This window comes from Geotrypetes seraphini, chromosome 3 (assembly GCF_902459505.1).
Source record: "Geotrypetes seraphini chromosome 3, aGeoSer1.1, whole genome shotgun sequence".
Taxonomy (NCBI): domain Eukaryota; kingdom Metazoa; phylum Chordata; class Amphibia; order Gymnophiona; family Dermophiidae; genus Geotrypetes; species Geotrypetes seraphini.
The window spans coordinates 221561075-221588499 of NC_047086.1; the positions used below are offsets into that span (position 1 = coordinate 221561075).

General features: G+C 45.3%; 1 protein-coding gene across 7 annotated transcripts in view; it reads left to right on the forward strand.

The window, feature by feature from the left end:
- Positions 1-22971, forward strand: part of ADCY6 (adenylate cyclase 6) — a 218515-nt gene extending 195544 nt beyond the window's left edge. For all 7 annotated transcript variants that reach the window (XM_033938871.1, XM_033938869.1, XM_033938870.1 and 4 more), the window contains 7 exons: positions 41-216; positions 1787-1822; positions 1961-2090; positions 19511-19774; positions 20193-20397; positions 20850-20974; positions 21661-22971. In XM_033938871.1, coding sequence (XP_033794762.1) covers positions 41-216; positions 1787-1822; positions 1961-2090; positions 19511-19774; positions 20193-20397; positions 20850-20974; positions 21661-21789 — 1065 coding nt within the window. In that variant the 3' untranslated portion in view covers positions 21790-22971. The remainder of the gene's footprint in view (positions 1-40; positions 217-1786; positions 1823-1960; positions 2091-19510; positions 19775-20192; positions 20398-20849; positions 20975-21660) is intronic.
- Positions 22972-27425: the final 4454 nt, after the last annotated feature.

A 27425-nucleotide genomic window follows, 5' to 3' on the forward strand; every position in this document is an offset into this window, starting at 1 on the left:
AGTTCTTCCCTCATGGATGCTTCTGCACCTTCCTTTGCAGTACTTCAACTACAGTATCCTGCTGAGTCTCCTCGCCTGCTCTGTCTTCTTGCAAATCAGCAGCATTGGGAAGCTGCTCCTTATGCTCGCCATTGAGGTTCTGTACATCATTATTGTGGAGGGGCCCAAGGTCGTTCTCTTTGACAACTACGACCTGCTGGTTACTGCCAACAACCTGTGAGTCAACAAGCACATGTACAGTTGGGTGAAGCATGGGCCAGCTGTGTGCCACCATTGAGAAGATGTGGATTTAATTTTCAGGCTGGGCTTTTGCTGAGCAAGCTGCAGAGATACGTAGTACTCAGTCCCTGGTGAAGGGGAGGGATATTCAGGCTCAATAATGACACTTAAGGTCTACATTAGCCTGCTTTTCAGAGGAAGCTGAGGACTGTGACTGAGTGGGAGTCCTCTATCTACCATCCTACCAGTGGGTCGTGCTGTTTCACTATCACATTTTTTCAATAGTGAGGGGCGGGCAAGCTCTGGAGGACTCCAGGAAATCTGCCTTTCCCTAGTGATTGAAAACACAATATTGAAGTACCACTCCCCACTGGCAGCAATGCAGTTGGAAGACGACTCCTCACTTAGGGGCAGATTCTCAAAACTAAAATCTGCCTAGGATGCACCAGTGAGAGGCCTAAGGCTCTGATTGGCCCAGGTTGTTTAAGGCTCCTATGAGAGGGTTCTTAGGCATCTGGGCCAATCCCATAGGAGGGGCCTTAAACAAAGTGGGCCAATCAGAGCCTTAGACCCCTCCCCGGCACATCTCAGAATGCACTGTGGAGGGGAAGGCCACCATTTTCAAGAGGCGGGCCTGCTGGCTGAAGGGAGAAATAAGGAGAAAATGTCTCCCCTGACCTCTTCGGGGTCGTGGGAGATGACAGTGATGCTTTCCTTTCTGTGTGCCATTGGTGCCCATTATGTCCCTTTCGGGTCAGGGGAGACATTTTCTCCTTATATCTTTTCAGTACTCCTCTTTCTGGGTTTTTTTGTTGGTAAGGAGGAGGGGGCAGGGTTTCATCGGAGGCAAAGGGGTTATTGGGGGGGGGGTTATGTGGCGGTGGGAAGGAGTGGGCATCTCTCCCAATGCCTGGGGTGGGGTGTTTTAGGTGAAGGGTTGCTTGATGTCGGCAGCGTGAGGGAGTGGGCATCTCTCCTGCTGCTGGGGGAGTGTTGGGTGGAGGGTTGCTTGATGTCGGCAGTGGGAAAGAATGAGCATTCCTCCTGTCGATCTTTAGTTGTTTTTTTGTGCGCTTATTCTGCACGTGTGCTGATCGCTATCGCCAGCAATTTCACATGCAAATCTAGCGAACTTCGCTACTCTCCGCCAAGCTCATTTGTATGTGCATTTTTTGGAGAATGACTCACCTTTTTGAAATTGCTACAATAACGGCTGTGACAATGGACCATCAATTTTTAATGCCAAGTTTTGAGAATCTAGCCCTTAGAGGGAACAGTGCAGTGGATAAATTGAGATAGGAAAGAGAAAAATAAAAATAGGAGCAAAAGTCCAAAGTGTTGCAAATGAAGGATCTGATGCCGTAGACAAAGTTCCAATTGAGCAGAAAGCCCAAAAAGCCAGAGGAAGCTATTGGGTCAAAAAAAGTAGAACAGTATCTTCTCTCCTTTGTCTTCTTTCTCTTTCTTCATATTCCTTTCTGACTTGCCACCTATCACAAATAGTAAATTATTGGTATGCATGTGACAGTTTACTTAGGAATATGATGCAAGTTTTGTCTCTTTTCAGATCATTTCTCAACCAGACTGAGAACCGTGAGGAATGGTAGGTACCGGTGGTCTTTGTTGGGCTGCCTAGCAGTGTCCTTGTGTACAAATCTGGAGTGTTTCTTCATTTTTGGGGGTGGGAAGGTCTTTTCTTTTTTCTGGTGCAACAGAACTGAAGCTTTCCTTATCTCTCCAGTCTGGCAGGTGGGAAAGTTGCACTGAAGTACATGACCCCTGTGATCCTAATGGTTTTCGTGCTTGCTCTGTACCTTCATGCCCAGCAAGTGGAGTCCACAGCACGACTGGACTTTCTGTGGAAGTTACAGGTGTGTAATGGAGTGAACCCCAACTTTCCCCTGGGTGTTGTCGTCTTTGGTGTGCCACCTGAAACTAAGTAGAGCAGGGGAATGCCTTTTTCTATAATAGCACTGAGCTGGGGATTGCAAATAGCAGAACAAAATTTATAAGAATCCATGTGTAAGTTGAATCTACATACAGTATATGAGCTTTTTTCTCATTGTATGGAGTGCATGCTCCTTGCACTGAACTCTCCTCAGATATACTGTCTCTCTCTCGCCTTCACCTTTCTCTCTTGCTGTACCTTACGCCTGGAACGAACTGCCTGCTTATCATAGGTCGTACTAATAGGCATGTGCAGTAGAGAATGACACAGTGACCGTTTACCGTGGTAAACCGTGATCACAGCAGTAAATCCGCAGGAATGGAGACATTTGCATCTGGTTTACTGCAGGAATGGGGACAAGACCTTTCACCACCCTGCAGGAACGGGGACAAAACATTTTACCGCCCCTTGGGAGCGGTGAAAAGTCTTGCTCCTGTGATAAAAAAAATTGCACCCATGTCAGATTCGGCATCTCCTCCCCAGCTCCTCTTGCACCTATTTTACCTTCAGAAGCCAGCCATGCCTCAATGAAGACAGAAGGAACCTAAAACCAAAGCCTGAGACCAATGTGCTCTGAAAAATAAAATTACCAGACAACAAAAAGTAGAAAAAAATTAATTTATTTTATATTTTGTGATTAGAATATTTCAGATTTGAAATATGTATCCTGCTAGAGCTGGTATTAGACATAACTGGGGACCGCAAAGCCCAGGCTGTGCTTCTTTAGCTTCCAGCTGGCTTAGGGCTCTCTCTCTGACCAGGGGGCAGTTGCCCTCCCCTAACACTATTCCTGCCATTTGTGACTGAAGTATTCTGTTAGCTTGATTTTTCTATGTAGTAGCATCCTGTAGTAATTTGGTTTGTTCAGTTTTCACAATAGTGGAATGGATATTTGTGAAAGGGAGGGGAGACAGGGGTTTTGTTGATCCTTGCTCTGTATTATTTGTGTTTATAAAATGACAATTATACAGAATATTGTCTCTTTTTATACTTTTATAAAATAAGTTCAGTATAAAATCGTAACTATTCGAGGCTTGTGCAGATGGGATCTGACAGTTTGCAGGGCGGGGACGGGGACTGAGCTCGCGGAGATGGGGCAGGGATGGAGACCAAGCTCGTGGGGACAGGGTGGGAACGGTGATAAATTTTTTCCCCATGTCATTCTCTAATGTGCAGCTCTGTACAACAACATAGTTAAGAAATGGTCCCTGCTCAGTAGAGCTTGCAATTTAAATGAACAGACAACAGGACAAGTAGGGGCTTAGGGAGTTTCTCAGGGTGCTTAGGGTGCATTTTCGACAAGGTGGGCTTTTACTCTGGATTTTAATAGTTCCGGGGCGGAGCTTGACCTACTGACTCAGGCAGTTGGTTCCAGGTGTAAGGTGCAGCAAGAGAGAGTGCCTCATGGAACAAATTGCCCAGGTGCAAAGATTGCAAGAGAAACAACCAACCAAAGAAAAAAGGGACAGACTGAAAGATCTTAAATACAAACTAATTTACTTGATGTTGGTAAAATTGAAGGGATTTTCTGGAATTTGGAAAATAGGATAGGGAAGCTGCTGGCATGGCAATTACAACAACAAAGTGAGAGGTAGGTTGGCAAGATTGCAATTTGGACAGTAGCATTAAGATCTCCCATTTCTGACATTGCAAAGGAGTTTTCTCATTTTACAAACATCTATATTTGTCAGAACTTCAGTGTCCAGTTAAAAAAAATTAAGGCGTATGCGGTATGGACGTCACTTCACTTCCCCAGATATCTTTCGCAGATCAACAAAGATTGAATTCTCCCATCTCCTCTAAGGAAGTAGAATTGGTACTGCAGCAGCACCCCAGGGAGAAAGCCCCAGGGGAGGATGGGCTGCCGAGGGAATATTATATCTACTATAATAAAACCCTAAGGGCGCATGCGCACTTCAAACTTCGTGATCCCTGCGTCTGATCCGTAGCTCCATTCCAGTAGAACAAGTCTATGGCGGTTTTCTGGCTCCTACTGCGCATGCAGAGTTTGAAATGGCGACCATGGACGCAAGGAGGTGGAGAACACGCTGGCGACTCCCCCCTCCCACCCTCACTCACTCTAAGAGGACCACGCAAGGGAGAAGGGGCTGCGGTTTGGGAGCAGGTAGAACACGCCAGCAACTCCCCCCTCCCGCCCTCACTCACTCTAAGAGGACCACGCAACGGACGCAGCCGTGGTTTGGGAGCAGGTATTAGGGAGCAGGGAAGAGGTGCTGTTGAACAAGGGGGAGGTAAAACGAAGGGAGAAGGGCTGCTGCTGGACAGGGGGAGCAGGCAAAGGGTGGTGGTTGGCAGCCGAGGAAAGAGAGAGACAGAAAGAAAGACAGACAGACAGCAGCCAAGGAGAGAGAGAGACAGAAAGAAAGAAAGACAGACACACACACATCTATTCTAGTACTGGTTAATGTAATGGGCTTAAAGACTAGTTACAGTATAATCTTGTTATAACGGACTTCAAGGGACCTGGAAAAACGGTCCGTTATATCCAGAGTCCGTTATATCCGTTATTTTTACATATATATTTTTGCATTTTTTAAAAACTTTATTTAGGGGCAACTTGAAACAATGTAAATCGATGAACAACAGTCACTGCACAAGCATATCAGCAACATCAATAACAAAACTCAGCAAAACATTGGCATGGCACGAAATGATTGCAAACCCCAACACTGTACTGGAAAGAAAAATATTCTGTCATTTTTTTCTGGGCTGCATTTTGATACTATATCACCGGCATGTCACGTGCCTTGTAGGCAGAACCTGCATGTCCGTTATAGCCGAATAAAACTACAGCTAAAAGCGGCTCTGGGGACCAAATTGGTTGTCCGTTATATCTGAAAGTCCATTATATGCGAGTCCGCTATACCCCATGATTTTCTGTATGTTTATAATGGCGCTCGGCCGGGACCAGCAGACCTTGTCCGCTATAGGCGATATTCCGTTTATAAGTGAGTCCGTTATAACGAGATTATACTGTATCCTACAAAAGGAGGATTCAGAAGTATTGGTGAGGATATTTAACTCCTTGTTGCAGGGCTCTTCCCTTTCCCCCTCTATGGAAAAGGTAAATTTGTAACTCCTCCTCCCTCTCTGGTTATTTTAGTCCTCTAAATTTTCTCTTCATTTTGCCTCTTCCCTCCACTGGAGTTCCTTTCTACCCTAACTCTTGTTAACCGTGTCGAGCTTTACAAATGTAGAGATGATGCGGTATACAAACCTAAGGTTTAGATTAGATTAGATTATAGTGATTAATGGGATTAAGTGAGAAGTATTTGGGATGGAGAACGAACTAGGGGTGCCCCATGTCTTCCCTGATTTTACCTTTAGACATAGAGCCACTTACAGCTAGGGCCAGAGCATCTTCTGTGATTTTTCTGATAGATGTGAAGGCTGAGAAACATGAAGTGTTACTATATGTAGATGACACTTTAATATTTAGGAGGGGCCCTGCTAGCTCTGATCCCGCATTATTGCAAGAGATGGCTTAGTATGGGGAGGTTTGGGGATTAATGGTGAATAAGAGAAAACCAAAGTGCTTAGTTTTAATGCCTCCCTGGAGATGATTTTAAATTTGCCCTTCCAGGTTACCTGTCAGAAGATCCAATAACCTGGATATCTGCATCTCGGCTTAGTAAAAAGATGGTTTTTGATTAAACGATAGTAATTTCACAGAACAAATAAGGGATTTAGTGAGACAGCTCTCCCAAGTGCTGTCTTGGGGATGGGGGTGTGGTTCTCCCTAAAATTTTATTTTCGATTTTCCAAGTTCCATATTCACGTACCTAAGAGACAGTTTTAAATATGGAAACAAATGTTTAGGGACTTTATTTAGGAAGGGAAAGAGGCAAGAATAAATTTGGCTTCTGCGAAGACTCTTAAGGGGAGGGGGAACTGGGATTCCTGAAATTATAACAATATTACCAGGCTACGATCCCTAAGGCAATGTAAGAACGCTATAGGAAAGACCCGTTGATACACTGGGTTTGTCTGGATAAAGCAGGCTGACTCCATATTCAGTTTTTGAAAGTAGAGTAGATTGAAGACCCTTATTAGTTTATGGGTAGCCAAGGGCATATCTTTCTGGTTCCATTAAAAGCTATCTGGAATTCGGTATCTTATCCTCCAGGTGTATGAGGAATCATGGTCCCACTTTCCTTAAGCATTATCACCCCTACTCTACATTCTACTTCAAGGAGCTGCAAAAGGATTTACAGAAGATTGTTTCATTATCGTAAAGACCTTTTTCATATAACATATTGCAGGGGCAGCTTTAAGAGCTCCTAGTTAGGAAAATCTCCTTTAATTCAATTATTCAAACTTAGACTTTTTATTGAGAAATGAAGCAAAAATGAATTTGCACCTTTCTAAGTTGGAAGTGATCTTTATATACAGTAAATCAGACTCACCGAAGGGTTTGCTTTCCAAAATCTGCAAGGTTCCAGGCAGCATACATTTATCAGGAGATCTTCCTTGTGAAGGGGGTTGACAACGTTGGGTGAGTCAAGAAATATAGCCCCAAAAATGGGATAACATATATATTTTTACATCCATCACTTCTCTTCCATTACCAGTTTTAGACAATAGCAATATAATATAGTATATCAGGGGTATTGGACACCAGTGTTGGAGAATGGACAGATGATGGTCAAAAAAGGGAAGTGTTGGTGGGCGTGTGGTGATAGGGATACTTTTGAGCACATGTGGTGGGAATGTTCTGTGGCAACTAATTATATTGGATAGCTATATTTATTTATTTATTTAGTTCATTTTCTATACTGTTTTCCCTAAAGAACTTAGAATGGGTTACAGGTTAAGCATACATAGAGGGGCAAAATTAAAAGAAACGTCTACTCTAAGGGCTAGATTCACTAAATCTTCCGATCGTGTCCCTACGATCGCAAAACCCTGATCCTGACCTGATTCACTAACTTCCTGGCCGATCAACCTCCAACCTGATCTGCGTATGCAAATGAGGGGAAATGGCATGCAAAGTAGGAAGGACACGATTCACTAAACAGAAAAAGGAACATATATTGGGCTGGTTGATCCGAAGTGATGCATGCAAACAAGATAATGAATCGCCACCCTTTCCCCCCCCCCCCAGCCACGGATCGGATCCATGGGCTTAGTGAATCTAGTTCTAAGTCTGATTTGGACGTATGGTGTTAGATGCACAAAGTTGGTAGTGGTAAAATGCCAATGAAAAATGCATCTAGAATATTTGTTTCTGAAAATCGTCTATCTGGATGTCCAGGCCATTGATCGTCCAGACCGCCAGTACGTCTTATCTTTATACCACATTTTCGACCAAAAATTTGTCTAAGTCCCAAACGCCCAGAACAAGACCATTTGGACATGGGAGGGGCCAGCATTCTGATGGAGTGGCAACAGAGCAGTGGGGTACCTTACAGGGCACTGCTATGAATGTCACAAAAAGGGTGCCACTTAAACATCTCACCATAACTCCCTTATAGGTTATGGTGAGCCCCCCCAAAACACACTGTACCCACCTGTCTACAACCCCAATAGCCCTTATGGCTGCAGGTGGCACCTATATGGCAGTACAGTAGGGTTTAGGGGGCTCACATTTTCCACCATTAATGTAGTGGTTAAAGTGGCTTATGAACCTGGGTCCTCCTCTCTATGGTTCACTAGCCCACCCCCAAGGCTACTTAAGACACCTGTATGCTGCTCTACTAGCAGGTTCTGATGTTCCGGAGACAGGTATGTACGTTTTTATTCTCATATTTGTTGCAGTGTGGGGGTGGTCAGTGATCACTGAGGAAGTGTGTGGGGGTCTTTACGTTGTCTCTGCAGTAGTTATCTGGTCACTTTGGATACCTTTTTGGCACTTATACCTGCTTTTACATCATCTAACTCACAATGTATAAGTGTCGTCCAGGAAGTCTCATAAAACATTCTATTGTCCCTGCAGGATGGCTAAGTCTAGGTCAGCCCAAATAGAAACATAGAAACATAGAAATAGACGGCAGATAAGGGCCACGGCCCATCTAGTCTGCCCACCCCAACGACCCTCCCCTACCTTTCTCTGTGAATAGAATAGAAACAAATACCGCCCTAAGCACTCCTCCAGATATGCTCCTTTTAGCTCTGGGCACACAGTGCATTTAGAAGCCTAAAAAGTCCCTGGATATGTCTAGAAAGTCGGTTTGATTATCGGCACTTGGACAACTTGTCTTTTAGGTTGTCCAAGTGCCAACTTGGGCGGGATTTTAGATGTGTTTAAATTTCGATTATGAGCCCCATAATGTACAGTTATAGTTAACAGGTTATGATTTGCCATAGATTCAGTACAAATTTTATGAAATAGGTTTTTATTCTAACTTAACACATACTAGGTTTCTAATACCAATATACATAATATACAGTTTACAGATTAAATTTACCATAGTTACAGTGCAAGATTTTTATTATTTTTTTTAATTGTCTTTATTAGCAATTGCAAAGGGAACATACAACCAGGATCAAAACAAGCAAGAAAGACATAGCAGGCATAGAAAACAGCACAGGAAACATGACAGCAAATGGTGCAAAGTACAGGAACCCAATGGCTGGATGCCCAACACAATTGACATTTTATGAAGTACCAAACCCCCCCAAACAAACACACACAAACCCCAAGCACGTGGCCTCAGACCACAACAAACAAACAGCAAACATTCCACATGCATACCCCCAGACAACCAAACACCCCAAATGCACACACACTCACACAAGTGCAGCCTTCCGGGGAAAAGCAAAACAAAGAGAGCAACAGCCCCACCAAGAAGAAAAATCAAGATAAAACATCCATGTCCTCTGGCTCCCAGCTGGAACAGACAGTTAACGCCCGCTTCCATAGATCTTGATAGCAGCGGAGGGCCAAAGTCCCACACCTAGGGACGTGTTGAAGCTCATACCGCCCTACCTCAGCAAAACGAGCAAGCCAGTGCGAGAAAGAGGCCTCTGAGTCAACCACCCAATGCTGCAAAAGGAGCTTTTGGACTACCAAGACAGCCATGTAAAGAACCCTACGCTGGGGAAGCGTAAGCCCTCCCTCAATCAAATTGCGTTGATCCCCCAAAAGCAGAAAACCATAAGACCAAGGCACAGCTTGCTGAAGAAGGCATTCCAAAAAAGGAAGAACTCTCAGCCATAAGGCAGAAGAAGGACATTCCAAAAAAATGGTGCATGAGGGTACCCAAAAAACGATTACATTTAGTACAAACTGGTCCCTCCCAGAGGCCCATACGAGCCCCCTGAGCCCGAGTGATATAAGCCCGATGCAGAATTTTAAACTGCATTTCCCTAAAATCCATTGACCCACCCCAAAGCATACACAGTGGCAAAAAGATCAAGAAAGGTATTACGATCCATGGTAATGGCAAGTTCTGATTGCCACTGGGAAGCCAATCGATCAATAGATCCCATATCCGATGCATTCTTCAGAATCTGATACCAGGTAGCTAGTTTGTTAGAAGCAGGAGATACCTGAAAAAATTGATCCAAGGGACCACAGAGCCAAGCATCCCCCCATTTACGACCAAGGGACAAATAGTAATGCCGGGCTTGAAGGTAAGCCCAGAAATGAGTCTGTGGCAGGTGCCAGTGAGCTTGCAACTGGGCAAAAGTAGGAAAATGACCTCCCCCCACTGTAAGGAAATCCTGAAGAGTTCTACCCCCTCTCTGCTCCCACTGCCGAAACCAGGAGTGGCCCACTCCCGGGGGAAAACCAAGATTCCCATACAGTTATAACAAAAGGGAAGTTGCCGGAGTCTTCCCCTGCCGACGTCGCCACAACCGCCACGCACGCCTCAGGGGGAGAAGATAGGCGAACTTAGCCCCTCCCCCCGGTATAGCAGACAACAGAGCGTGAAGAAGAGACAAGACCGAGCGAGGGGCACACCAGGACTCTACCCAACCCTGGGGAGAGAATTTATAACAACCCAACCATCCTTCATGGATAAAACGAAACAGAGCGGCGACGTTATAATAGCGAAGATCAGGGAGGTTCAAACCACCCCTATATTTATCTAAAGCCAAAATGGCATAACTAATCCGGGCTCGCTTATGACGCCAAATGAAGGAGGAAATAAGCAAACGAAACATACGCACTTCCTTATCAGTAACCCAAAGAGGTACTGCCTGCAAGGGATACAGAATCTTGGGAAGAAGTACCATCTTAGTCAAAGCCACACGACCCCCAAACACCCAGCGGATGTTCTCTCCATTTATCACACAAACGCTGGATCGCCTCCAAATGACGTGTCACATTATATTGGTACAGAAGTTTGAGGTCTGGGCTTAAATACACACCAAGGTAACGCATCGGCCCCTTCACCAGCGGAATCTCTAAGCTCACATGCCAGGTCTCCACCTTAGTGGACTGTAACGGGAGAAGTTCAGATTTATCGCAATTAACACGCAGACCAGAAAGATCTCCAAAGGAGGGAACCAAAGCAAGGACCCGCTCCAGATCCCGTCGAGGTTGGTTGAGATAAAGGAGAATATCGTCGGCAAAAAGATTAATGCGACTTTCTTTGTCCTTAATGCGAATGCCCTGAAAAGTCGGATCATCGCGAATCCGAGCAGCCAATGGCTCGATAGCTAACACAAAAAGTAGGGTAACGGGCAGCCCTGTCTGGTCCCTCTTCCCAGAGCAAACGATTCAGTAAACTCACCATTGACTAAAAGTCTGGCCTGCAGTTGAATATACAAGCTACAAATCCAGTGTTGAATAGAACCCTCTATGCCAAACTGATGTAGAACCCAGAAGAGATAGGGCCAGGAGATACTATCAAATGCCTTATCCATGTCCAAGCCTACGATAGCCGAGTCTCCCTCCAGTCCATGCTTGGAATGAAGGGCCATCAAAGCCCGGACCAGATTCATTGATGCATAGCGGCCCGGCACAAATCCCGCCTGGTCCTCATGGATCAACAGTGGCAAAAAGGCATTCAATCTATGTGCCAAGAGCGCAGCAAAAAGCTTAGCATCCTGATTAAGGAGGGAAATAGGCCTATAAGATCCTACCTGAGCCGGATCCTTGCCAGGTTTAGGCAAAAGCACAACGTGGGCCATATTAGGAGTCCCTAATCCCCGTTTCTCGGAGAGCGCATTAAACTCCCCCGCCAAGACAGGGGAGACCTGATCTGACAGTATCTTGTAATACTCAGAGCCAAACCCATCAGGGCCAGGTGCTTTAGTTAATTTGAGCTTCTTAATACCAAGCTGTACCTCTCCAGGACTAAAAGGGACATTCAATTGTTCCAGCTGGGCTACCGTCAGTTTAGGAAGCGCAAGCTCCTGAAAGAAGGCATCTCTATCATCTTCCGAAAACAGTCGATTGGCGTAGAGAGATTCATAAAAGGAAACAAATTGCTGTTGAATCTGCCGTTCCTGAGTGAAACAAGTACCTTTCTTGTCCCGGATGGACAAAATAACCTGACAGGTGCGCGGACCAAGTTGGCCAACAATCTCCCAGTCTTACCCCCCCAGGCGTACAATTTATACCATTGAAAATAGATATCGCGAGAGGCCAGCTGCGTCAAGATGGTATCTATCTGGCCCCGTACAGTCAGCAAGCGAAGTTTATCATTCGCTGAAAGTGCAATGGCGCGCCCTCAACTGTCGAAGCTCCCCCGATAGAGCCAACAACTCAGCATCCAGGGACTTCCGCTTGCGAGAAAGATACGCAATAATGAACCCCCGCAGAACCGCCTTGGAAGCCTCCCAATATGTTACCGGATGAACATCTTCAGTGTTGTTATGGTAACTATACTCCAACTACTGTTCCCAAAGATATTTATGAAATTCGATATCACGATAAAGGTAACACGGAAATCTCCAATGCCGCTCCCCGGACTCCGGCGTAAACTGAAATTCCAAAACAACTGGGGAGTGATCCGATAGGAGAACTTCCTCAATATCTATCCCAGACACCCTGGGTAGCAGAGAGGGCGAGACCAGCAGGTAATCCAATCGAGCATAGACATTGTGGGGATGGGAGTAAAAGGTGTAGGTACGTTCCGAGGGATGCAAAGTCCTCCATGTGTCCAATAACTGCAACTGACTAAGCAAAAAATTTACCCCTTTGGCTCCATGGTCCCTTGCCCCCTCCTTTGCCGGGCTACAATCCAAGGCAGGATCTACAGTAATGTTAAAGTCCCCCCCACCAACGGTTGTAATCTGGATACATGGCTATCTTGGCAAGCAAAGCTGAAAAAAATTTATGATTATACACATTAGGAGCATACAGATTGCACAATAACCATTTTTGCCCCCATAATTCCCCCAACACGATAACATATCGGCCATCTTGATCTTGGAGAACTTTATGAGTGTGGAAGGGCAATTGTTTATGAATAAGGATGGCAACCCCTCGCTTCCTGGTACCAAAGGAGGACGAGCAAACCTCGCCCACCCAGTCTCTCCAAAGCTTGAGATGTTCAGTAATGGAAAGATGAGTTTCCTGCACAAAAGCAATATCAGTCCCCCTTCTTCTGAACCAGGTCAAAACCTTCTTCTTCTTAACAGGAGAGTGAATCCCGTCCACATTTAAGGTAGCTATAGTCAACTTAGTCATTAGGAAAAGGGTCCCCAAAGATAATAACAGGAGACAATATAGTACAATGGACGGGCAGTCCCCCAGCTACGCCTCCCATCCAGGAATGCTGAAGCAGGAACACAATACAGAATAGCCCGGGGCACGTAAGCAGGACCCACCGCCCCCAAGAACGTTGCACCACCACACCCACAGCCCTGCCCCCTACCCACACATACATCCGCCACACAGACCCACAGTCAGTCACAACATCCACCCCCCACACCCTCACCCAAACATCACCCCCTCCCCACTCCCCACCAACCTCCCCCCAGAGAAAAGCTTCCCCAGAGCCATCCCCAAAAAACTCCAAAACAAAAGAAAAAACTAAGAACAAGAAGTTCCACTCTCAAAAAGCGGAGCAACTAAAGTCCTTAGCTGAGCTCTCATGGACCCACAGTCTCCCAAACAGATATCAGCTGCCCATATTGAAGGGAAACCCAGCCAGCGCAGGAGCAAAGCAGCCATCCTCCAGCAATCCAGTCCAGACAAACCCCAGCAAAGGTGAAACAGCATAGAATCCGAACAAAATGTACTGCCGGCGACCCCAAAGCAGGAAACCAAACCAGAACAAAAAGGTCACCAAGCCTCAAACGTCCCAGACACCGCAGCTCACCCCCACACAAACCAGCAGGGTCTAGACAGAACTCCCCTCCACTGCCCAGAAGGTCAATGTCTCACAAATAGAGTAAGGCCAGAGAGAAAAGTACTGAGGGCAAACTGCTGCGTCAAAGGGCCGGATCAACCTCCGGGGCCCCCCGTCCGCCACTGCCGGCATGGAGTCTAAGTATTTCTGTGCTGCTGCGCGATCAGCAAAGGTGTGAGGTTTCCCCTCTCTCCAAATGCGCAGCAATGCCGGGTATACCAGCACAAACCGCACTCCTCGTTTGTGAAGCGCGGTGCACAGGGGAGCCATTTCTTTACGCAGGGAAGCCACATGGAATGAGTAGTCGTTAAACAGCAACAGTTTCTTTCTGTCATAATCCAACTGACCCACTTTCCAGTATGTTTGTAGGATGAGTTCTTTTTCCTTCCAGTTAAGATAACGAGCAATCGCAGCCCTAGGGCGGTTATTATCCCCCGAGCGAGAGCCCAGGTGATGTGCTCGCTCGCAGATAAAGCCGGTCGGCGGTGCCTCCAGGCCCAGCTTAGTCGGTAGCCAGAGTTGAAAAAAATAGTACAGGTCCTGATCAGCCCGGAGCTCTGGAAGACCCACTATGCGAAGGTTGTTGCGGCATTGGCGATTATCCTGCTCATCGAGGCGGTCAGTCAGCGCTGTCACCTGGGCCTGCAGTGCGACCATACTAGAGTGGTCCCGCAGCGCCGTGTCTTCCCTGTCAGAGATGCGCTGCTCTACCGCCGCAATGCGGCCTGCCTGCATCTCAAAACGCTCGTTTATGCAGTCCACTGCAGACTGGAGCTTATGGAGCCGATCCTCTAATGCCGCGGTCACCATGCGGGAAATTTCCTGCGCCCACTCTCCCCACTGCGCTGGGGCCGAAGATGGAGTCGGCGCCGCCGCCATTTTGGGAGCAGTGAAGGCAGACTTAGGTTTTGGCGTCTTCGCAGAACGCACCGGCATGCCGGACACAAAGCGCCGTTTCCGAGGCTGTACTCGCGCACAGCACTTAAGGAAGGTCTCTGGGGAGATTTTTGCTGATCGGGCAGTAGCTTGACAGGAGTTTAGCAGAGTTTTGGAGACCGGGGACCGGAGAGCTCAAGGGCACACGTCCGTTCAGATCTGATGAATCACGTGACCCCCAGTGCAAGATTTTTTTGATACAAGATTTTATCCTAACTTGACACATACTGGGATCTAGTACCAATGTACATTTCTTTGTAATCCATCGGTCATGGGCAGGGGAGTTAGGTGAAGAGGTATGTTTTTATTGCTTTCCTAAAGTTGAGGAGTCCTTCAAGGGATCTGATCTGTGGGGGCAATCGATTCCAGTGGCTTGTATGTATGGGAGCAAATTAAACACTGGATAGGTGAGGCTTAGTATGGAGATCCAGGGTTATGTCTCCTGGAAAGAGGAAAGTACTGGAGGGGACAGTGGGATAGGTCAAGGGGTTACACACCTGTTAGTCCTGGCTTCAAAGATGGCAATTGCTAGGCAGTGGAGACAAGAAAATGGACCCATTCTACAGGCCTGGAAAGTAGCAGTACAAGATCTTCAAATATTTGAAGCACCTGCTAGTCAGCTTAGGGGATCCCAGGAGGACTGTGTTTGGAAATGGCGACTGGCACAATAGGGTTATTAAATTGTATGAGGGACTGATACCCGTACTGGTCATCTTGGGGGAGCTACACTTCATGTTCCTTATAGCGCGAACTATTATATGCTAGATACCTATTCCATGAACTCCATTTTCTTTCTCTGTGTGGTGTGGGTTTTTTTTTTTTTTTTTCTTGTAGGCACCTGGAGGGCAGGGGTAAGGAAGTTAAGATTCCTTGTTAAATGGGATTGTTTTCACTGCATAAGCTTGTATGGGATCTTTTTATTGTTCTTTTAAAAAGTTTAATTTAAAAAAAAAAAATTATGTTGGAGAAAAAGAGAACAAATTTTATTGAAAGAATAGGTATATCGAAAGAGCTCAAGCTGGCTTAAAAGCTGGTTTTAAACCAAATAGATCAGATTTTCTTTTCAGTTTCTTAGAGATTAGAAAACATAGTAACATAGTAGATGACGGCAGATAAAGACCCGAATGGTCCATCCAGTCTGCCCAACTTGATTCAATTTAAAATTATTTTTTCTTCTTCTTAGCTATTTCTAGGCAAGAATCCAAAGCTCTGCCCAGTACTGTGCTTAGGTTCCAACTACTGAAGTGTCCGTCAAAACTCACACCAGCCCATCTACACCCTCCCAGCCATTGAAGCCCTCCTCAGCCCATCCTCAACCAAAAGGCCATATACAGACACATACCGTGCAAGTCTGCCCAGTACTGGCCTTAATTCTTCAATATTTACTATTATTTTCTGATTCTAGATCCTCTGTGTTCATCCCAAGCTTTTTTGTCAGAGAAGTCCTTTGGGGGAAGGTTCTGCTGACAAAATATGCTCATTGTACTAAACTACATTGCCAGCTAAATTCTCCCACCCCAGAGTCTGTTCGTAGGACACATCAGCACTCAAGCAATAGTATTAAATTCTAAAGTAATGTTAATATTCTGGATTATACTATAGCTATTTTTTGTCAAACTAAACTTCCTTGACTGTTCAGCACAATAAAGGTGCCCTAGTTCTAAGATAAAGGCCATTCAGAGGCTTACAACTGGCAATGAAACAGGAGAGGAATCTTGTAATTAAACAAGCACACCATCTAGAAAGTATGCTAGCCTGCTTCCATAAAGAATAAAACAGCGTAGGAACAAATAGGTTACGAAGGCCTCAGGTACATTACAACCCATGACACAGGAGATCCACTCACCCAAATGTTGCTCCTTCAAAATGCCTTTGCTGTATCGGAAAATTTTTGATGAAATGGAATCTGAGATGGTGCCAGAGATGAAGAGACACTCAGTGCATACCAAATTCCCAAGGCACTGACAAAGCATCTCAAAATAGAACATTCCTACTGCTAGGGGATTCTATTATCAGAGGCATTAATTTGGAAACCAGGTTGCAGGGTGACAAAGAAGGTGAAATGCCTTGCAGGATCCTGGCAGGAATGCAAAGCAAATGCTTTGGGCAATCAGAAAAGAAAGTAAGAATTCTAAAATTGATCATGTAACACACCTGGGGACAAATAATGTCATAATGCAGTTTTGCAGCATAGGAGACACTAGAAACCATGGTAAGGAGTATAGCTTTTTCAGAAATACTTAACACTTTGTGGAAAGGGAGAAGGAAGGCTACATCATACACAAGACTTCAATATGTGATTAAAAACCTGGTGTAAAAGATTTTTGAGCGAGGCAGCTGCGGCAAAAGAGAGGACAAGAAGCTAAACTAGAATGGACTACATCTGTCTGTGGCAAGAAAAAGGGATCCTAAGTGAGAAGCTGAGACAACATATTGCCAGGCATTTAAACTGGAGGATGGGGGTGATAAATTAAACTAAACCTTAGGCTTATATACCACATCTTCTGAATAGCAATAGAGCTCGGTACGGTTTACAAAAATTAGAAAAGAGAACAAGTACAATATGAATTTGGAATAGTATGGAGAGGAGCGGAATTAACAACTTTGAAAATAGCCAGGTTTTTAGGTGTTTTCAAAATAGTTGGAAAGAGTCCAGGCCACACAGCTGAACAGAAAATTTATTCCACAACTCAGTAATTTTGAAAAGTAGAGATTTCCCTAGTTTGCCAATGTAGATAACGCCTTTTGACGAGAGAAAGGACAATTTAAATTTTTGAGTAGATCTGGTGATATCAGATCTTACAGAATTCCAGGACAGGGGAATTAAAGAGGGGCAGAATGCCATGCAAGATCTTGAATGTTAAGCAGGCGCATTTAAAATACACCCTGGAAATTATTGGAAGCCAATGAAGTTTTTGTAGAAACGGAGAGACATGATCAAATTTACTTTTTGCAACAATCAGCCTGGCCGCAGCATTCTGGATCAATTGAAGTCTTTGAAGGGTTTTCTTGGTCAGGCTTAAATCAGATGAGTACAGGGTGTCACCCCAACAAACGCATAACAACAGTGAGGAAAATAGCAAAATAAGCCTTCGACTGTATAGGGTCCCTCTAGACCGGCACAGATGGATTTACACACTCCTACCAGCAGAAGGAGACTGAGATGCAGAGGGCTTAGAGAAAGGTGGATTCATTGTGAATGATCTTGGAAAGAAGACATGGCACATCATCCACCCAGATTTCATTTAAAGACTTATAACTCAGAAATACCGAACAACCTAGGGAGGCGGCAATAACGCTTCTAGGCTAGGATCTTACAGTAGCGCAAGATAAACTGATGTTGTTGGCCTTTGTAGCAGCAAGATTGGTGGTTGCACAACATTGGAGGAGCTCTGTACCTCCTACCCTTAAGCAGATGAGAGCACGTTTGGGGTTAAGTGTGTGAGCGCTTTTGCTTAACCGTACTTATGACCCGTAAATGGTCTCAATATCTAAATATATGGGGCACATATCTGGAGGTGGAGGGAGCTTGGGGTACGGCTTCTCTTCAGGGCATTTCTTGCCTTTCTGATGCTGGGCTTCTGTATCATCTGTGATTTTCCCTTACCGGGTTCTGGTTACCAGACATTATTTGGTGTTTTCTGGTTTAGGTGGGGATGAGTGGGGGAGGGATTTGGGGATATCCTGCTGTTTTGAGGTTTTGCTCTTTGGATATATGATGTCCAGCACTTCTGTGGAGATTAGGGAACTTAGAGGGGGTTATGGGGGGGGGGGGGAACACTGTTCTTACTGTTTTTTCACAGTTTTTATGGTTGATATAGTTCTGTATTGATGGATGTTCTGCTTGTTACTGCGGTGAACTTCTTTGATGATTGAAGTCTACAAAATCCTGAGTGGAGTAGAACGGGTACAAGTGGATCGATTTTTCACTCCGTCAAAAATTACAAATACTAGGGGACACTCAATGAAGTTACAGGGAGATACTTTTAAAACCAATCATATCTCCCCTCAGCTGTCTCTTTTCCAAGCTGAAGAGCCCTAACCTTCTCGGAGAGAACGGGAACCCGAAGGCCTTGAGCATGCGCAGATGCTCAAGGCCCAGCACAAAGAAGAAGGCAGATCTTCGGCACCGGCACCGGCATGTCCTGTGCGTTGGTGCCGGTGCCAAATGGGGATAAGGAATGTGATTGGGTGGGTGGGTGGGTGCCTGGGGGATGCTGGATCATGGCGGGGGGGGGGGTGCGACGCGAGTGGGGGGTGCTGGATCGCGGGGGGGGCGCCATGAGCAGGTGGATGGTGGATCACGCGGGGGGGTGACATGAGTGGGGGGGGGGGGGGTGGCGGATCAAGCGGGGGGCCTTCATGAGCGGGGGAAGCATTGCTGGATCTTGGGGGGGAGGTAGAGCAGCGCCGCTGGCCTCAGGGGGTGGGAGTGGGTGGAACGTATCAAGCGAGTTTCCCTTAGTTCCATGGGGAAACTCGCTTTGATATACGAGTATTTTGGTTTACGAGTATGCTTCTGGAACGAATTATGCTCATAAACCAAGGTTCCACTGTACTTGGAAACAGGATACTGGGCTTGATGGACCGTCAGTCTGTCCCAATATGGCAATTCTTATGTTTTTATGCTTCCTATTCTGAGGGTTGAGAGCCATAAAAAGACCCTCAGGTGAATCCCAAAGATCTTATCTCCTTTAAATTAAAATGCTGAATGACAAGATGGAGAGTGGCATTGGTGTGTCTGCACTGAAGGATGTTCCCTGTGCTGCTTCCCCATTATCCCTGGGAGTGAGGTCACTTCGGGCTGGGAGTCTGTACAAATCATGCACCTGTGCCGAGTAGACCTTTCAAAGTGATTAGCCCATGGTGTGTTTTTCTAGGATTTGAGTGGCTTAATGGTAGCTCTAAAAAGTAGATTCCAACAGTGAGGTCTGTTAAATTTCCTGAAAATATAGCATTGTTCCTGAGAGCTTGATCCAGTACTGAGTTTGTTCCATGCATGAAGTGCTAAATCAGGACTAAATCATGCTGTTCCAGGTTCACCTAATTAAACGAGTTAGTAGAAAGGAAATGGAGCATGAGAGTAATTCTGTTCTGAAAAAAGCTGGCCAGCTTCTAACTTTTGCTCATTCTTTAGGCTACTGGAGAAAAGGAAGACATGGAAGAGCTTCAGGCTTATAACAGGCGGCTTCTTCATAATATCCTCCCTAAGGATGTGGCAGCACACTTCCTGGCACGGGAACGGCGCAATGATGAGCTCTATTACCAGTCTTGTGAGTGTGTGGCCGTAATGTTCGCCTCCATTAGTAACTTCTCCGAGTTCTACGTGGAGCTGGAAGCCAACAACGAAGGGGTGGAGTGTCTGCGGCTGCTAAATGAGATCATCGCCGACTTTGATGAGGTGAGCTGTCCTCGGTTGTGTTTATGGTATAGTCCTTCATCCTCTCACCCTGGGGAAGCAGTCACTTATCTGGAAGGTGGGCTTCCATAGGGGAAATGAGTGCTTCTCACTACTGTCTTATGCTCTCTCAGATATCCTCTGACCAATTTCAAGTCTCCATCCCAAATCTTCACTGGTTGATATCCCATGTAACTGTGGTCGCACTGTTGAAGTGATGCAGTGCCAGTGGGTTCCTGTGCTGCAAACCAGTATAATATTTTTTTGGGGGGTGGATACAATACAAAGCTATAATGTATGCAGAGCTTAATGTCTTAGATCTTGTACTGGATAGTTATTTCTCTCATCTTCTGGGGCTGCTTCCTGGATTACATTCTGCAGGGAAGGCCTTTAGTCACCATTGCCTCATTTTCTCTTGCAGATTATCAGTGAAGAGAGGTATCGGCAGCTGGAGAAAATTAAAACCATTGGGAGCACTTACATGGCAGCATCTGGCCTGAATGATACCACATATGACAAGGAGGGCAAGTCCCACATCATTGCGCTGGCTGACTATGCCATGAGGCTCATGGAACAGATGAAATACATTAATGAGCATTCCTTCAACAATTTTCAAATGAAAATTGGTGAGAAATCCATTCTGGGGATTGAGGTAGGGGTGCTGGGAACCCTGGGCTTGAGGCGGAAGTCTTGGGGGAAAAGCATTAGGAGAGGGGGCAACGGGAGTTCTAAGAGCCCTAGGTTTGGGAGCGGGGGAGGTGCAGAGAGGCATGGGGTTGAGGTGGGAGTTGAGGACGTAGGCAGTCTTGCAGCTGGAGTTTGGATATTGACTGTTTTAGGGGGGTGAGGTTCTTGGGATGCTGAGACATATGCCTGGAAGAAATATGGATGTAGAGATCCAGCTATGTGATTGATTTTGATGATTCTCTTAGATATAGTATGTACAGTAAGCCAAATGATGCTCTGAAAGACATCTGAACTTTGTCCAAAGAGCAAGGAGCTAAGTGTAAACAACGTAGATCTGCAGTATATGAGGACCGAGGACTACTTTATAATATTTTTTTATTTATCTATTTAGGATTGAACATTGGCCCTGTGGTCGCAGGGGTCATTGGTGCACGAAAACCCCAGTATGATATCTGGGGTAACACTGTGAATGTGGCTAGTCGCATGGACAGTACAGGGGTCCCTGACCGCATACAGGTAACAGCCCTGTTGTGGGAGTAAAAGGAAAGGGGTCTTATTATTATATGCAGTTTGAGTGAAGGAAGCATGGCATTTGTCGAGGAGTTCAGTGGTTGGACATCACTGAGCACAAATTGGCTGATTTTAATTTATTTATATTCTGCATATCCTACAATTCTATGCGGATTACAAATTATTCAGGTACTCAAGCATTTTTCCCTATCTGTCCCGGTGGGCTCACTCTCTATCTAATGTACCTGGGGCACTGGAGGATTAAGTGACTTGCCCAGGTTTACAAGGAGCAGTGTGGGATTTGAACCTACAAGCCCAGGGTGCTGGGGTGTAGCTCTAACCACTGCACCACCCACTCTGCCTTTGCTATAGGTCACAGAGCTCGCCTCCTGTGTAAATCCCTACCTTAAGCACTCCTCTGGAAAAGTGAAGGTGCTTCAGAAAGGGATTTGCAGCAAAGGAGAAGGGGGAGCCCAGGGAAATCTCTCAGGTTTTTAGAAATACTTTAGCTAAGTTTAGCAGCTCATTGTAAGGCAGATAATAAATATACAGAGTTGCAGGCCTAGCACAGATTATAGGTTTCAGCACAGAAGAAAATAATCCAATTTTACAGGAAATTATTGATATCTATGTCTTTTTAGTGTTTGCTTTTTTATTTATTGGTGGGGGTATCTCTTTTTTTTCTCCTTCAGGTAACCACAGACCTGTACCAGGTTTTGGCAGCCAAAGGTTACAAGCTGGAGTGCAGAGGGCTGGTCAAGGTCAAAGGAAAAGGGGAAATGACCACATATTTCCTGAATGATGGACCAATAAGCAGTTAGCAGAAGCTTCAGCCTTGAGGGGCAGAGGGACCCCTGTTGGAGGACCTGATCTTTCAAGAAGGAGTTGACCGAGTGACTGGTGTCCTGACGTCTACATAGCTTGGAGAGAGGCAGTGAGTGGGCCCATGGAGGATGGGTAGGAGAAAGAGTCCACACGTACATTTGTCAACATGTTGGCATTTCCTTTTCACCGCCGCCTCTGTTGCCTTTCCAGAAGGACTTCATTTTGTGACTCTGTGTCACTGGTTCGGACTGCGCACTCTTCCTGAAGACGGCACAGGCAGGAGAGGAGCACTTGCTTAGAGTTTTCTCATACCCTCCCAGATGGTACTCAGCAGTTATTTATTGTGAAAGAGTCATTTTCATTTTCTTTAATTATTTCATTGGAAAAGTAACAAAAACACTTCATAAGAGTTGACCAAAGAACAAGTGAGTAGGAAAGTGATTCCTGGTGGCAATATAGGGAAGCAAGAGTAGTCGTGACTCTAGGAAGGGCAGTATTTCCTAGCTGTGGACCAGACTGACTGTGCTCTTCATCAGCTCTCTGCGGTGTCTTATCTGCAGCCATTTTTCTTCAGCCACCCTCCGCCTTTCCCTTCGTAGCAGCATTTGTGATACAGAAGGGCAATATTCAACTGACATGGAGCACCTTTTTTCTCACAGTTGCACATGTTATTCCTCAGAACCCGCTTCTGCTTCTGTCAGAAGCACCCTCCTCGCTTTTCTGTTCCTCTCTGCCTTTGTCCCTTTTTCTAAAGGAGAATTGAGAGGAACAGTTCTTTTGTAGTGGTCTGGGGACCTGGCTAAAATGAATGTCTTGGAGATTTCCTTCTTTCACACCACAGAGCCGTATAGAGAGACTTTGAGTGGCTGGTGGTGGTAGGGTGCATATTTTCACATGAGCCATTGCATGAAAAAAAACGGTACAGACTTGACAAATCTGCCACCAAGCAGCCAGAATCCAACCATCTCTCCTGCTGGTCTGCGGAGTCTCTTGCCCATGTGAAACTGGAGCCCTCAGGTTCTGTTTTGATGGGCAGGAAGGTGTGGGTTCTCCAGTACTTCAGATTCCAGTGGTGTGGTGGTGCGTTTTTAAACTTATTATTATGTTTTAAATCTTACCAGTTTTTGTGATAACTGTACTATGCCACCTCACAACACCTGTGTCTTTTTCATTGTGAATCTTATCCTGTGTTTCATTTGCAAAAATCACATCCAGGTTGGAGATCACTGGGGGGGGGGAGGGGGTTATAAAAAGAATTTTAGGGACAGATGACTTTATGGACTGAGATCATAGTCCCGGGGCTTTTCCTAGAAAATAGGGTGGGAGTTTAGCGAGGACTTCTCGTGAAGATGACATGCCACTGCAGTGTTAGAGGAGCATTCGCCTTTATTTCTGCAATGCTCTTAACCTCTTAACATTGCCAGAGGAGATTATGGAGTTCCATTTTATAATTTAAAAAAAATATATATATAAGCTGCCTCCAGAAAATTGAAAAAATGAGTAATTTTCATAGGGTGTGTAGTTCCATTCATGGTGCCAAAGAAAAAACATTCTATGAAAAAAATAGTTGATTTTTATGTTTGTTTGAGGCTGCCAGCAAACTGCTGATTTTCATCGTTTCTCTGTCCATTACCATTTTCTCAGATTTTTGCTGTGAAATCTCTTGCAGAACACCCAGGCTTCTCTGTGGCTGAAACTGGCCACGATTTGGGTTTGCAAACTTTGAAAAACATTTTCCCATGAGGTGGAGGCATCCATTTTTCTGTGATGGCTACGCACCGCTGTATGTGGGTAGTAACTCCAGTAGCTGCTGCGTGAGTGAGAATGAACTTGGGCATGGTGAAGCTGAGTTGCGAGGTGTGGAACTATTTCGATCCGACACCCACATGTTCATTATAGTGTATATATGCTTTGGTCTGAAAATGAAACTTTTCATAGTGCTGAAGGGCTGGTTTAAGGGTCTGTGTGAGTATCTACAATGATGCCTCACAGTCAACACAGCGTGTGCAATATGTTTTCCGGGGTCAGTATTCCTTTTAGTCAGATAGCGCATGGGGTGCATGCACTGTGATTGTGGGACATCCATGTTTTAGACTTTATTTCCTCCTTTGGTGTCTCATGGGTCATCCTTTGCATAGCTGCTACTCATTTACACTGCAGACGTGGAGGAGAATAGATGAAATTGATTCTGCAAGGCCCTTAATTAAGGTTGCTTCTCCTGAGTCAGAAAGTTCAGCCTTTCATTGTTCATTGTTAGATACCTAAATGTACAGAATTTATGACCAAACACAGTTATACAGCAGGAAAACAGAGAGATGGGAAGCAAGCCTGTCCTATTTATGGCAGGCAGATAAAGCCCTTTTTAAGAGAGAAACTGCAATCCTAGGAGGAAGTAGCGAATGAAAAGATCCGTATGGCTCTATCAACAAACAAAGGGGAAGGGATGAGACAAGAATGTATGCTGTGACTTTTAATTTACACAACCTTTCTAAAATGAATGCATTACAAAGTGTAGGGTCTGTTTTGTAAAAGTAAACATTGAAACTTGAGGTGTATGGAGCCATTTACAGTACGTTACACTGATCTGGTCTGTCTGCCAGGTTGTGACTTGTCTGAACGCAAATGATTCCAGCTGCTTATCCCCCAGACTTTCCTTAGTTGGAAGAAAATTGATTTGACTGGCTTACACTAAATGATGAGATAAGTAAGGGCTGTGTAGATATTTAATTACTGTGATTGGTTTTGACTAATGAAAGAAGAAATGCGTGTAATTGCTTTTATTGGTTTGTCATGAGTGTGTGCGCACATGTATGTAGATACATATACATACCGATACATACAGTATATAGATTTTCACCCGTATCTAGCTGAACAGAGGGCTGTGTCGGTCTGTGATCTGTCACAGCTATACAGTGGCCTGTGTGTCTTGATTCTGTGACACTTCCCAGTGACACCATAGAACAGTGTCTCTCAAACTGTGTGCCATCACACAGCGATTGTACCCCCAAAGAGATTCTGGGTGTGCCAAAGAGATTCCAGAATTTTACTTTATTTTAAAAAATTTCCTTCATATGTAGTAGTTCCTGTTGCTCCCGTTGTTTGTCCTCACGTGGATCACCACTACCGTATCTTCCTCTTCCACGCTATCGATTATCCTTTCAATGCAGCTCACTATATCTTCTACCTTGGCTCCCGGTAGGCAGGTCACCAGTTGATCCTGTCTTCCTCCCGTTATGTGACTGTCGATTTGCCTGATGATGGAGTCCCCCACGACGATTGCTGTCCTCTCTATGTTCTCTTGCCTCTCTAGCCGCATGTCCATGTATGACCATCTCTCTGGCCGTAGGTCTGTGTCCTCTGTGCACTTCCATCTTCCCTCATCCTGGCGTTGGCTTGCACCAGACTCGTCTTCCTTGTGGTTGTCCTCCAGGTAGTCCTCACTCACTGTAGGTGAATCTTGGTCCTCGCTCACTGTAGGTGTATCTTGGCAGCTCCACTGTTGTTGGTGATTTTCCATGGCCCCCCTGTATGCCTGTTTGATGAACTTCTCTAAATCCCTGACTTCTTCCTCAACGGTTTCCTCTGTCATGAAGTTTTCTGCCTCTCTGTTCTTCTCTTCCACTTCTCGAAGTGCTTCTAGTTCCAGTATTCTGCCCCCCAGGAGTCTGACTTGCTTCTTCAGACCCTCCAGTTCCTTGCATCGAGTGCATACATAAGACCACCTCCCAGAGGGCAGGTAGTCATACATATAGCAAACAGTGCAGAAAACTGGGCAGCTCAACATCCTGCTTCTGTCTGCTGCATCCATTGCTGTCCGCTTGCCGGTCTGTCGTCTGACTTCTCCTTGTGTAGGAATCTGTGTAGCGTGAATCTGTGAAGTCCTTTTCTTGATTTTAAACCTGCTACCCCTGTTGCTTGTGTGTGTCCTCTGTGTCTGCTGTGATTGCCCTCTGCTACTACTGTGTTTGTTTATCTACTGCTTGTCTGTCCTGTTGCCCTTGTGGTACTTGCCTGTGTAGGTGTCCTTCCTTAGTGTTTCTTCTTTGCTCGTCTCTTCTTAAAGCCCTTCGCAAAGGCGCTCTCGCTAAGGCAAGTGCCTTTAACGCTCACCTTCGACACGCGCCGAACAACCTGCCCAAGCCTGATTAACTGAGCTCTGTTGGCCTCTCCCCTTTTAAGGAGGAACTCCAGTGATGTCGGGGGTGGGCGGAGCTACCTCTCACCGATGCCCCTTGCTCCCTTCTGCCTTCTCTTGCTCCTTCTTCCCCTCTGCTTTTCTCTCCTTCACCTTTCCTGCTTGCCTGCCCAAGCCTGTTTAACTGAGCTCCGTTGGCCCTTCCCCTTTTTAGGAGGAACTCCGGTGGATGACGTCGGGGGCTGTGCGGAGCTACCTCTTGCCGATGCCCCTTGCTCTCTCCTGCCTTCTCTTGCTCCTTCTTCCCTCTGCTTTTCTCTCCTTCTCCTTTCCTGCCTGCTGCCCATAAGAGTCTGTCAATGTTATGAGCATCTGTGTGCGTAAGGATACAACCACCTAGACAAGCATCATTCTTTGACGTGATTGGTCCTTGTAAACTTAACAGCAAGTCATTTTAGTTTTATTTTTACTTTCAATGCAGTAGCTATCCTAACTTGAGCGACAAATCAATCACGGTGGTATTACCATTTGATCTTCTTATCTTTGCAAACTTGGATTTTCAGCTCTGACAGAAATTAAATGGAAAAAAAGAGAACTACAGATGGTGGATGATAAAATGTGTGCTTACTTGTTAGCTATCGAGCCACGTTTTGAGTTAATTTGAACTAAAAAAAAAAAAGCACATCCATTGCATTGATTAGCAATTCTATTCTATCTATTTTTAGTTTCACAGTTGTTACAATTACCCATACGTAGCTTAAAGAACTTTAAATAACCCTCAAATTTCATTTTTTGTTAATTTTGCAATTTTATAATTTCAATTATAATGTGCCACGAAAAACATTTACTCTGTTTAATGTGCCAGAGCTAAAAAAAAAAAAAAAGTTTGCGAGACACCGCCATAGAGTAAGCTAAGCTGCATGTTCTTGTTTTCCATAAGTTTTCTATGCAGTGGTATTGAATTGTGTGAACACAAATGATCCCTGGATTTTCTTGTTTCTGTATTACAGTGCATCACCAGACAAGTCAAAGGTTCAGCCTTTTTCAGTTCACTTAGGTGCCCTATCGCGTGTTTAGTGTGCTTGAGAGGTAATTTCCCTGTTTGCACACACTGATCGCTTGCTATTTATTTTTTTGTCTTTAGTTTTTAGAGGGGGTGGGGAATCAGCGTGGAAGCATTATCTGGCCAGTGCATTAACATAGACAGGGTTGTAACATAGTAACATAGTAAATGACGGCAGATAAAGACCTGAATGGTCCATCCAGTCTGCCCAAACCTACACTCTCTATAATTGAATGATTTAATTTGAAATGCTTTTTTTCTTAGATATTTCTGAACCAGAAACCCAGAGCTCTGCCCGGTATTGTGCATCTACTGGAGTTTCCGTCGAAGCTCACTCCAGCCCATCCTCAACTGAATGGCCATATATGGGACACAGACTGTACAAGTCTGCCCAGTACTGGCCTAGGGCACAAGGGAGGCAGGGGCTCCAAAAT